Source organism: Nerophis ophidion, linkage group LG13 (assembly GCF_033978795.1).
Source record: "Nerophis ophidion isolate RoL-2023_Sa linkage group LG13, RoL_Noph_v1.0, whole genome shotgun sequence".
Lineage (NCBI taxonomy): Eukaryota > Metazoa > Chordata > Actinopteri > Syngnathiformes > Syngnathidae > Nerophis > Nerophis ophidion.
In genome coordinates this window covers 61625044-61638367 of record NC_084623.1, presented here as the reverse complement: position 1 = coordinate 61638367, position 13324 = coordinate 61625044, and the positions used below count along the sequence as shown (strand labels likewise).

Sequence of the window (13324 nt, the reverse complement as noted above, 5' to 3'; positions counted from 1 at the left end):
AACCCCCCTTGCCTTCTTGTAACACGCCCATGCCTTCTTCTACCCCCCCATGCCTTCTTGTAGCACGCCCATGCCTCCCTCTAACCCCTCTTGCCTTCTTGTAGCACGCCCATGCCTTCTTCTACCCCCCCTTGCCTTCTTGTAGCACGCCCATGCCTTCTTCTACCCCCCCTTGTCTTCTTGTAGCACGCCCATGCCTTCTTCTACCCCCCCCTGCCTTCTTGTAGCACGCCCATGCCTTCTTCTACCCCCCCTTGCCTTCTTGTAACACACCCATGCCTTCTTCTACCCTCCCTTGCCTTCTTGTAGCATGCCCATGCCTTCTTCTAACCCCCCTTGCCTTCTTGTAGCATGCCCATGCCTTCTTCTAACCCCCCTTTGCCTTCTTGTAGCATGCCCATGGCTTCTTCTAACCCCTCTTGCCTTCTTGTAGCACGCCCATGGCTTCTTCTACCCCCCCATGCCTTCTTGTAGCACGCCCATGGCTTCTTCTAACCCCTCTTGCCTTCTTGTAGCACGCCCATGCCTTCTTCTACCCCCCCTTTGCCTTCTTGTAGCACGCCCATGCCTTCTTCTAACCCCCCTTTGCCTTCTTGTAGCACGCCCATGCCTTCTTCTACCCCCTCTTGCCTTCTTGTAGCACGCCCATGCCTTCTTCTAACCCCTCTTGCCTTCTTGTAGCACACCCATGCCTTCTTCTAACCCCCCTTGCCTTCTTGTAGCACGCCCATGCCTTCTTCTAACCCCTCTTGCCTTCTTGTAGCACGCCCATGCCTTCTTCTAACCCCTCTTGCCTTCTTGTAGCACACCCATGCCTTCTTCTAACCCCCCTTGCCTTCTTGTAGCACACCCATGCCTTCTTCTAACCCCCCTTGCCTTCTTGTAGCACGCCCATGCCTTCTTCTAACCCCTCTTGCCTTCTTGTAGCACACCCATGCCTTCTTCTAACCCCCCTTGCCTTCTTGTAACACGCCCATGCCTTCTTCTACCCCCCCATGCCTTCTTGTAGCACGCCCATGCCTCCCTCTAACCCCTCTTGCCTTCTTGTAGCACGCCCATGCCTTCTTCTACCCCCCCTTGCCTTCTTGTAGCACGCCCATGCCTTCTTCTACCCCCCCTTGTCTTCTTGTAGCACGCCCATGCCTTCTTCTACCCCCCCCTGCCTTCTTGTAGCACGCCCATGCCTTCTTCTACCCCCCCTTGCCTTCTTGTAACACACCCATGCCTTCTTCTACCCTCCCTTGCCTTCTTGTAGCATGCCCATGCCTTCTTCTAACCCCCCTTGCCTTCTTGTAGCATGCCCATGCCTTCTTCTAACCCCCCTTTGCCTTCTTGTAGCATGCCCATGGCTTCTTCTAACCCCTCTTGCCTTCTTGTAGCACGCCCATGGCTTCTTCTACCCCCCCATGCCTTCTTGTAGCACGCCCATGGCTTCTTCTAACCCCTCTTGCCTTCTTGTAGCACGCCCATGCCTTCTTCTACCCCCCCTTGCCTTCTTGTAGCACGCCCATGCCTTCTTCTACCCCCCCTTGCCTTCTTGTAGCACGCCCATGCCTTCTTCTACCCTCCCTTGCCTTCTTGTAGCACGCCCGTGCCTTCTTCTAACCCCCTTGCCTTCTTGTAGCACGCCCATGCCTTCTTCTACCCCCCCTTGCCTTCTTGTAGCACACCCATGCCTTCTTCTACCCCCCCTTGCCTTCTTGTAGCACGCCCATGCCTTCTTCTACCCCCCCTTGCCTTTATGTAGCACGCCCATGCCTTCTTCTACCCTCCTTGCCTTCTTGTAGCATGCCCATGCCTTCTTCTACCCCCCTTGCCTTCTTGTAGCACGCCCATACCTTCTTCTACCCCCCCTTGCCTTCTTGTAGCACGCCCATGCCTTCTTCTACCCTCCCTTGCCATCTTGTAGCACGCCCATGCCTTCTTCTACCCTCCCTTGCCTTCTTGTAGCACACCCATGCCTTCTTCTACCCCCCCTTGCCTTCTTGTAGCATGCCCATGCCTTCTTCTACCCTCCCTTGCCTTCTTGTAGCACGCCCATGCCTTCTTCTACCCCCCCTTGCCTTCTTGTTGCACGCCCATGCCTTCTTCTGCCCTCCCATGCCTTCTTGTAGCACGCCCATGCCTTCTTCTACCCCCCCTTGCCTTCTTGTAGCAAGCCCATGCCTTCTTCTACCCCCCTTGCCTTCTTCTACCCCCCCTTGTCTTCTTGTAGCACGCCCATGCCTTCTTCTACCCCCCCTTGCCTTCTTGTAGCACGCCCATGCCTTCTTCTACCCTCCCTTGCCTTCTTGTAGAAAATAAGTATTTGGTAAACCATTCAAAGCTCTCACTGATGGAAGGAGGTTTTGGCTCCAAATCTCAGGATACATGGCCCCATTCATTCTTTCCTTAACACGGATCAATCGTCCTGTCCCCTGAAGCATGATGTTCCACACCCATGCTTCACAGTAGGTGTGGTGTTCTTGGGATGCAACTCAGTATTCTTCTTCCTCCAAACACCACCAGTTGAGTTTATACCAAAAGTTATTTTTTGGTTTCATCTGACCACATGACATTCTCCCAATCCTCTGCTGTATCATCCATGTGCTCTCTGGCAAGCTTCAGACGGGCCTGGACATGCACTGGCTTAAGCAGGGGGACACGTCTGGCACTGCAGGATTTGATTCCCTGTCGGCGTAGTGTGTTACTGATGGTAACCTTTGTTACTTTGGTCCCAGCTCCCTGCAGGTCATTCACCAGGTTCCCTTAGTGTGGTCCTGGGATTTTTGCTCCGCGTTCTCATGATCATTTTGACCCCACGGGATGAGATCTTGCGTGGAGCCCCAGATCGAGGGAGATTATCAGTGGTCTTGTCTGTCTTCCATTTTCTGATAATTGCTCCCACAGTTGATGTTTCACACCAAGCTGCTTGCCTATTGTAGATTCACTCTTCCCAGTCTGGTGCAGGTCTACAATTATTTTCCTGGTGTCCTTCGACAGCTCTTTGGTCTTGGCCATAGTGGAGTTTGGAGTCTGACTGTTTGAGGCTGTGGACAGGTGTCTTTTATACAGATAACGAGTTCAAACAGGTGCTATTAATACAGGTAACGAGTGGAGGACAGAAGAGCTTCTTAAAGAAGAAGTTACAGGTCTGTGAGAGCCAGAGATCTTCCTTGTTTGAAGTCACCAAATACTTCTTTTCCACCATCATTTACAAATACATGTAACTCAGACGGCAATAAAGGTCTAAAATCTTGAAGAACAGCTGAGCACAGAATCACCAGACGGATTTGGCTCCAAATAAAAAGTAGTTCCAGATCGACAAGTGTCAATAAAAAGGAGGAACACTGATCACATAAAGAGACTCCAGTGGATTCAATCAATAATCCTAAGGAAAAGATTCAAGAGAACCTGTGGTCTGGGACTATAATCAGGCACCAGGCTGGACATGTATTGGGGTTTTGCAGATTGAACAGCTTTGTGATCGTTAGATAAGCAATCTCTTAAAAACAAAGATTGTCAAGTATTTTTCTCAAATACTACAAAGTGTTTGGGCCAAAAAATCTAAATAGTTTGGTCTGAAATTTACAAAGTATTTGGTCAAAAGATTACAAAGTATTTGGTCTAAAGATTACAAAGTATTTGGTGAAGATTTCCAAGTATTTGGTCTGAAGATTACAAAGTATTTGGTCTTAAGATTTCAAAGTATTTTTTCTGAAGATTTCAAAGTATTTGGTCTTAAGATTTCAAAGTATTTTTTCTGAAGATTACAAAGTATTTGGTCTGAAGATTAAAAAAGTATTTGTTGTCAATATTACAAAGTATTTGGTCTGAAGAGTACAAAGTGTTTGGTCCAAAGATTGCAAAGCATTTGTTCTGAGGATTACAATTTGTTTGGGCTGAAGATTAGAAAGTATTTGGTTTTAAGATGATAAAGTATTTCTTTTGAGGATTACAATTTATTTGGGCCAAAAATAAAAAATGATTTGGTCTGAAGATTACAAAGTATTAGGTCAAAAGATTACAAAGTATTTGATTTTAAGATTGCAAAGTATTTGGTCTAAAGATTACAAAGTGTTTGGTCTGAAGATTACAAATGATTTGGTCGAAAGATTGTATAGTATTTGGCCTGAAGATGATAACGTATTTGGGCTAAAGATTACAAAGTATTTGGTCTGAAGACTACAAAGTATTTGGTCTGAAGATTACAAAGTAGTTGGTCCAAATATTGTATAGTATTTGGTCTGAAAATCACAAGTATTTGTTACAAAGATTGAAGTACTGTATGACTTCTTGGCCTTCAATTGATCATCTCTTCTCTGATCCTCCAGAATTGTATCGAGAAGGTTTGGAGCTTCCAAATCTGCTCCTCGGTATTCATCCAGCGCCTCATTGTGGGTCTTGAGGTCCACTTGGTCTGGATATTGCAGAGTATCCAGGTTCCGGGACTCATGATATAGACCTTGGACGTCTTGTTGAGGGACCCAAGTGGACAGAGACACGGACAAAGGCATGTGGACCATCGAAGACCCTGATTGACTCGCAGGTCTTGGGACTATCTGGACCCCTGAGCTCGGCGTGAGGGCTTGAGACCACGGAATGTAAGCCAGTCCTGGTTCTGGGAGATCCAGGTGAGGAAGGGAGCATGCAGGTAAGGTCTGGAACAACATCAACAAATAAAACACTGTATTAATTACCTGTATTCAACATACTGTGATATCACACTACGTCTATACTGTAATCATAACACTATGTCGATACTGTAATCAAAACACTGTCTATACTATAATCATAACACTACGTCTATACTGTAATCATAACACTATGTCGATACTGTAATCAAAACACTGTCTATACTGTAATCATAACACTATGTCTATACTGTAATCATAACACTATGTCGATACTGTAATCATAACACTATGTCGATACTGTAATCAAAACACTGTCTATACTGTAATCATAACACTATGTCTATACTGTAATCATAACACTATGTCGATACTGTAATCAAAACACTGTCTATACTGTAATCATAACACTATGTTTATACTGTAATCCTAACAATGTCCATACTATAATCATAACACTGTGTATACTATAATCATAACACTGTGTCTTTACTGTAATCATAACAATGTCTATACTGTAATCATAACACTGTGTCTTTACTATAATCATAACAATGTCTATACTATTATCATAACACTATGTTTATACTGTAATCCTAACAATGTCCATAATATAATCATAACACTGTGTATACTATAATCATAACACTGTGTCTGTACTGTAATCATAACACTGTGTCTGTACTGTAATCATAACAATGTCTATACTGTAATCATAACACTATGTTTATACTGTAATCCTAACAATGTCCATACTATAATCATAACACCGTGTATACTATAATCATAACACTGTGTCTATACTATAATCATAACACTGTGTCTGTACTGTAATCATAACAATGTCTATACTGTAATCATAACACTATGTTTATACTGTAAGCCTAACAATGTCCATACTATAATCATAACACCGTGTATACTATAATCATAACACTGTGTCTGTACTGTAATCATAACAATGTCTATACTGTAATCATAACACTATGTTTATACTGTAATCATAACAATGTCCATACTATAATCATAACACCGTGTATACTATAATCATAACACTGTGTCTTTACTGTAATCATAACAATGTCTATACTGTAATCATAACACTATGTTTATACTGTAATCATAACACTATGTCTATACTGTAATCATAACACTATGTCGATACTGTAATCAAAACACTGTCTATACTGTAATCATAACACTATGTTTATACTGTAATCCTAACAATGTCCATACTATAATCATAACACTGTGTATACTATAATCATAACACTGTGTCTTTACTGTAATCATAACAATGTCTATACTGTAATCATAACACTATGTTTATACTGTAATCATAACAATGTCCATACTATAATCATAACACTGTGTCTTTACTATAATCATAACAATGTCTATACTATTATCATAACACTATGTTTATACTGTAATCCTAACAATGTCCATAATATAATCATAACACTGTGTATACTATAATCATAACACTGTGTCTGTACTGTAATCATAACACTGTGTCTGTACTGTAATCATAACAATGTCTATACTGTAATCATAACACTATGTTTATACTGTAATCCTAACAATGTCCATACTATAATCATAACACCGTGTATACTATAATCATAACACTGTGTCTATACTATAATCATAACAATGTCTATACTGTAATCATAACACTATGTTTATACTGTAATCATAACAATGTCCATACTATAATCATAACACCGTGTATACTATAATCATAACACTGTGTCTGTACTGTAATCATAACAATGTCTATACTGTAATCATAACACTATGTTTATACTGTAATCATAACAATGTCCATACTATAATCATAACACCGTGTATACTATAATCATAACACTGTGTCTTTACTGTAATCATAACAATGTCTATACTGTAATCATAACACTATGTTTATACTGTAATCATAACAATGTCCATACTATAATCATAACACTGTGTATACTGTAATCATAACACTGTGTCTATACTGTAATCATAACACTATGTCCATACTGTAATCATAATAATGTCTTTACTGTAATCATAACACTGTGTCTATACTGTAATCATAACAATGTCCATACTATAATCATAACACTGTGTATACTGTAATCATAACACTGTGTCTATACTGTAATCATAACACTATGTCCATACTGTAATCATAATAATGTCTTTACTGTAATCATAACACTGTGTCTATACTGTAATCATAACACTATGTCCATACTGTAATCATAATAATGTCTTTACTGTAATCATAAACACTATGTCTATCATCATGGGCGATCACTGGAAGCGAGTATGATAGTCCTCCTGTAGGTGTGTCTGGTCATCTGTGGTCCTCAGGTGGCTGTAGAGGCCGAGCCGTGGTCCACAGACTGTATTGCAGTGTAGGTGATTGTTGTGGTGCTGGTAGTGGTCGGAGGAACTGTTTTGGTAGTGGACCTCTCTCCTTTCTTTGTTGCCTCTTGTTGCCTCGCGGCACGGTGGAGGTCCTTTTCTAATTGTGCAGTGCCTTCATGGACCATCCTTCTCCACAAAACCCTCTGGTGGGCAGCCTCCTCCCAGGTGTTGAGGTTGAAGCAGCATTTCCTCAGGTGGATTTTGAGGTTATCTTTATACCGCTTCTTCTGCCCTCCTTGGGTGCGTCGTCCTTCCACCGGTTGTCCGTACATTTGTTTCGGAAGGCGACTGTCTGGCATGTGTATTACATGGCCTGTCCATCACAGCTGGTGCCGAATGACAGTTGTGGTGATGCTGGGCATGTTAGCTTCCTTCAGAACACTAATGTTGGTGCTCCTATCTTCCCAGCTGATCCTGAGGATCTTGCGCAGACATCGCTGATGGTGCTGCTCCAGAGCCTTCAGGTGTCTGCTGCAGGTGGTCCAGCTATCAGCCCCATAAAGGCGAGTGGGCAGAACTACAGCTTGATAAACAGTAAGCTTGACGTTGTTCTGGATGACCCGATTCTCAAAATCTCTTTTCCTGAGCTTAGCAAAAGCTGCGCTGGCACAACCTATGCGGTGGTGGATCCCTGCATCGATGACAGCTTTCGTTGAAAGGATACTGCCAAGATAAGCGAAATGATCCACGTTTTCCAAGATGTTGTTGTCCACATACATTTTGGGGGGTTGGGATGGTGTGTCAGGGGCTGGTTGGTACAGGATCTGAGTCTTCTTTATGTTAATGTCAAGTCCCAGGAGTCGGTACGCTCTGGCAAAAGCATCCATGATGTTCTGGAGGTCCAACTCAGAATGAGCAACTAAAGCATTGTCATCTGCGTACTGAAGCTCTGTAATTGAGGATGTAAGCACTTTGCTTTTTGCCTTGAACCTACTCAGGTTGAAGAGCCCGCCATCTGTCCTGTGTATGAACTGGACTCCCGCAGGTAGGTTTTGACTGGTGAGGTGAAGTATGGCTGAGATGAAGATAGCAAACAGGGTTGGTGCGATGATGCAGCCCTGCTTGACACCAGTGTCAACTTTGAAGGGAGCCGTTTCAGAGCCACCATTTCCAACTACCGTTGCAGTCATGTCGTCGTGCAACAGATGCAAGAGCTTCAGATATTTGTCTGGGCATCCGATTTTGGAGAGGGGACCCCATAGGGCAGTTCTGTTCACAGAATCAAAGGCCTTTGTAAGGTCAATGAATGTCATGTATAGTGGCAGGTGTTGTTCCCAACATTTGTCTTGCAGTTGACCAATTGCAAAAATCATGTCCGATGTTCCCCTTGCTGGACGAAAGCCACACTGGGACTCTGGGAGGATCTCTTCTGAGAGCGGCAATAACCGGTTTGCCAAAATACGTGCCAGTATTTTTCCTGTTGTGGACAGGAGGGAGATGCCTCTGTAGTTGCCACAGTCGGCCTTATCTCCCTTCTTGAAGATGGTGACAGATTTTACCAGTGAGGCAGTGGATGTGGCAAAGTAGTTTTGGTCCACCTTGCTTTAATATTTCTGCTGGTATCCCATCTAGTCCGGAAGACTTGTTGTTACCCAGTTTCCTGATGGCATCCTGAACTTCATTTTCGGTGGGAGGATCACCCAAATGCTCCATGATGGGTCGCTGAGGAATCTGGTTGATAGTTTCCATCTCCACTGTGGAGTTCAGATTCAGGAGCTCTTGGAAGTGTTCACGCCATCTGGAACTGATACCTACATCGTCCTTGAGCAGAGTTTGTCTATCTTTAGAGCGGAGGGGGTTTAGGCCTCAATAGCTGGGCCCATAAACAGCCTTGGTAGCATTGAAGAATCCCCTGGTGTCCCCAGAGTCAGCAAGCTTGTGGATTTCCAGAGCCTTCTCCATCCACCATTGGTTTTTCATCTGTCACACCTATGGATCATGTTTTGTTTTGTTCATGTTCGGTTTGGTTTTTTGGACATTTGATTCTGTCTTAGCACTTCCTGGTTTGTTTTCGTCTCCATGCCAACTCATTAGTTTTCACCTGTCATGTCACGTCCCTGTTCTTAGCCTCACACCTGTTTTCACCAATGATCACAGCTACTTAAGTCACTCTTTTTCTTGTCTTCATTGTGGGATCTTCACACGCACACACGCTACCCTTGCTGCACCTCCTTCATGCCCTCGTCCAGTTCCATGCCTTGTAAGTTTGTGTATTTATGCTATTGTGCTAGTTTTGTTTATGGTCATTATCATTCATGCCAATCGAGCAAGTGTTTTTGTTTCATGTTTGTAGTTTGCAGCATTTATGCTAGTCTTTTGTTTCACAGCCTAGTTTTGTACTTCCGCCCTCTTGTGTGGCTTTTGTTTGTCTTATTAGTTATAGTATTAAATAAAAGAAAATGTACTCACAGTCACGTCTCGCCCTTCCAAATCATTCTCTGCATGAAGAAACAACTTTAAACCAAGCCCTGTTGTGACATCATCTCTCTCACTCTGCTCTGAACAAGTGCATTTGCCTTGGCGTGGGCCTGCCTTTTGTCCCTGCAGTTGATATCGCTCTGCCAAGAACAAAAAGCTATCCTCTTGGCATCAATCAACTGTTGTATTTCGATGTCGTTTTCATTGAACCAGTCCTGGTGTTTCCTAGTTCTGTAGCCACTGGTATCCTTGTTGGTTTCAAGTAGCGTGGTCTTAAGAGCCGATGAAACCTCATGGAGCTGGATGCAATCTTACTTGGAGGGGAGGAAACAGGTGGTAGAGATGAACGGCACTGTGTCCCCTCCCCTCTCAGTAAGCTGTGGAGTCCCCCAAGGCAGTATACTAGGACCTTTACTGTTCCTATTATACGTAAATGACATGCCATCAGCATGCCACTGTGAATTGTTCCTGTTTGCGGATGACTCGGCCCTGCTGGTAACCAGCAAGGACAAGTCACAGGTGGAACAAACCCTCAGTCTGAACTCCTTAATATTTGCACCAGGCTCGCCGACAACAAACTATCCATACACTTAAGTAAAACGAAAAGAACGAGATTCCTCTACAGAATCTCCTCTCTGGTCAACAAAAGCACCTTGAGGATTCTAGCGGGAACTCTCATTCAACCCTTTTTTGATTACGCTTGCACCTCCTGGTACCCCAGCACCTCCAAAACCCTCAAATCTAAACTTCAAACATCCCAGAATAAGATAGTCCGGTTACTTTTAGACCTCCACCCCAGATCACACCTCAATCCAACCCACTTCTCCAAAGTGGGCTGGCTCAGGGTGGAGGACAGAGTCAAACAACTTGCACTGAGCCTAGTCTATAAAATCCGCTACACCTCCTTGATACCGAAGTACATGTCAAACTACTTCCTTAACATAAATGACCGCCATAACCACAACACCAGGGGGAGCGCCACAAACCACGTTAAACCCAGATTCCCATCTAACAAAGGTCTTAAGTCATTCTCTTTCTATGCCACATCAATGTGGAATACACTCCCAAAAGGTATAAAAGTAAGTGCATCTCTACATTCCTTCAAAAGCGCTCTAAAACATGACCTCCAGGCAACTTCAACACTTTACTAATACCCTCCTCCATTCACATCCCATCTCCCCGGATTATAAACAACTCAAATGTACTTCTAATGTATATACTTGTTCTTATGCTATGTGAACTGACTATGTTCTCTGCTGGCTGTACATATCCTACTAAGTCACACTTACACTCTTTCAATGTCCACATTTCTCTGTTGATGCAATTGTTGATGACTGAAGTACTGATATCAACCAAAGCTCCTCATCCCACCCCCCGGATTATAAATAATGTCAATAATTCAATGTACATACTATGATGATTAACTTGTGTGACGACTGTATTATGTTGATAGTATATATTTGTACTATGAATTGATGAAGGTGGATCCCAACTTAAACAAGTTGAAAAACTTATTGGGGTGTTACCATTTAGTGGTCAATTGTACGGAATATGTACTGTACTGTGCAATCTACTAATAAAAGTATCAATCAATCAATCAATCAATTCAACCGGTTTCTCTGGCGGAAAACGGTTTTTGTTATCAGAAGATCATGTTCAGCACACGTTGACAGAAGAAGGACTCCGTTTGACATTCCCAACACCTTCTTTACCAAGAGCGCCTTTCCAGAGCTTGTAATCCTTGCCAACCCTGGCATTGAAGTCTCCGAGTAGGAGGATCTTATCTTCTTTGGGGATATCCGATAGAATCTGGTCTAAGGTTGCATAGAAAGTAATAATAATAATAATAATAACAATGGATTAGATTTATACCGCGCTTTTCTATTGTTAGTCAAAGTGCTCACAGAGAAGTTGGAACCCGTCATTCATTCACACGATGGTGGTGGTAAGCTACATCTGTAGCCACAGCTGCCCTTGGGTAGACTGACGGAAGCGTGGCTGCCAGTTTGCACCTACGGCCCCTCCGACCACCACCTACCATTCATTCGTCATTCATTCACCAGTGTGAGCGGCACCGGGGGCAAAGGGTGAAGTGTCCTGCCCAAGGACACAACGGCAGTGATTTGGATGTCAATAGGTGGGAAGCGAACCTGCAACCCTCAGGTTTCTGGCACGGTCGCTCTACCCACTACGCCATGCCGCCCCCTCCTTGTCTTCAAAATGTGAGTCCAAAGTTGGTGCATAGGCACTCACAGCCGTTGCCATCTGATTGTTTGAGAGCCTCAGGCGTAGGCTCATGAGTCGCTCATTGAGGCCTACTGGAGATTCGGAGAGTTGGGGGATGAGCCGGTTTCTGATGGCAAATCCCACTCCGTGGATTCTGGGTTCATCAGCTGTTTTCCCCTTCCAGAATAAAATGTATCCCCCTTTCTCCTCCTTTAGTTGTCCCTCCTCAGCCAAGCGGGTTTCAGACAGGGCAGCAATGTCGATCTTGCACCTTTTCAGCTCCTTGGCAACGATCGCTGATCTTCTTTCCGGGCGATTATTGGAGGCACTGTCCATAAGTGTTCGCACATTCCAAGCTCCAAAGTTCATTATTTTGTTTTTGGAGCGCTAAGAGGTGAACCCTCTGGACGCGGTATTCCAGTCAGGTTGTAGGAGGCAGGCTATTTTTAGGGCACCTTTTCTAGCCCCTTCTTGTGTAGGGTGAGCAGAGTGGATCCTAAATAGGGCTGCTCAGACGTGGGTGCTGCTGCCGAAATGCTCTCTCTGCCTCGGTCCGAGAGCAAGGCGACTGAATCAGACACCTACTGCCTATGTTCCAGAGCGTGGCTAGAAGCTCCCAGACTTCACTGCCCTGCTCCTGTCACCATTTCCTAGTCGCCATAGGACTTGTAGGGGGTTGGGTAATGATGGGTCCTTCAGGAGAACGCCTGTGCGGGGAATCTTTTATAGTGGGGAAACTGCTGCACAAACAGTCACCACACTGTCCTTTGCAAAGACAAGGCCAGGGTCCAATGGCATAGAGACCAAGACAATTGGGGGCCCAACTTTGCTGCAGCCTTCTTCTACCTTTGTGACCGTTGTGGAGGTACTCTACATCCATCATCCGCTCACTCCGCCGTTGAGGACTTTTTTGACGAGGGGGAAGCGTAGTCTCCAACGTCACTTGCTTTTCTCTCAGGGTGTGCCCCCCTAGCCTTTTGACTTCCCACACTAACCCACAAGGCAGCGGGGCAATGGTTGGGGGATGCCAGGGCGTGTCCACAATGTGGGCCTGCGCATCACACCTCTGGGGACCACTGCAGCTCCGAGATCCCCTGCCACGTGGAGGCCTGCCAGGAGTCTTGGTGAAGCAGAGGCTGTGATCTGGCAGGAGAAGACTGACGCACAAGGCTGCTTCTCCGTTCACCACAAGGGCGGCAGTTTCTGTAAGCAGGAGGTTAGCAAGCAGGTGGGAAGTAAACATGCAACCTTCCCTCCAACTACTGCACGAGATGCAGCACAACACCCTGTAGGCTAGGCCCACACGTACATTATGTCTGTACTTTAATCAGAACACTGTGTCTATGCTGGAATCACAGGTACATTTTTACCACTGTGTTGCATGGCCTTTCCTTTTAATAACCCGAGTCACCATACACAACCTATATACTGTAATAATATAAATAAGTCTATACTCTAATAATATAAATGTGTTTATAACGTATGAATATAAATATGTTTATAATGTATGAATATAAATATGTTTATAATGTATACATAGACATAATATTCCAGTTCATTATAGCTTTGTACAACTTCATCATATTTGTTTCATAAGTTGATGAAATGCGATGATTGTTCTCACCCCAAAATTAGCTAGCAGTGGCGTC

The 13324-nt window shown here is 44.2% G+C and overlaps 1 protein-coding gene across 2 annotated transcripts in view; it reads right to left on the bottom strand.

Moving 5' to 3' along the window:
- Positions 1-3022: 3022 nt before the first annotated feature.
- The window catches only part of LOC133564843 (keratin-associated protein 16-1-like), a 17149-nt gene continuing 6847 nt past the window's right edge, over positions 3023-13324 (bottom strand). Inside the window, exons 3-4 of one of the 2 annotated variants that reach the window (XM_061919358.1) lie at positions 13300-13324; positions 3023-4640 (exon numbers count right to left, since the gene is read on the bottom strand). The exon at positions 13300-13324 is cut by the window's right edge and continues 676 nt beyond it. In XM_061919358.1, coding sequence (XP_061775342.1) covers positions 4188-4640; positions 13300-13324 — 478 coding nt within the window. In that variant the 3' untranslated portion in view covers positions 3023-4187. Of the gene's footprint in view, positions 4641-9440; positions 9860-13299 lie in introns of those variants that run through there. The other variant, XR_009809355.1, reaches the window with a different exon arrangement.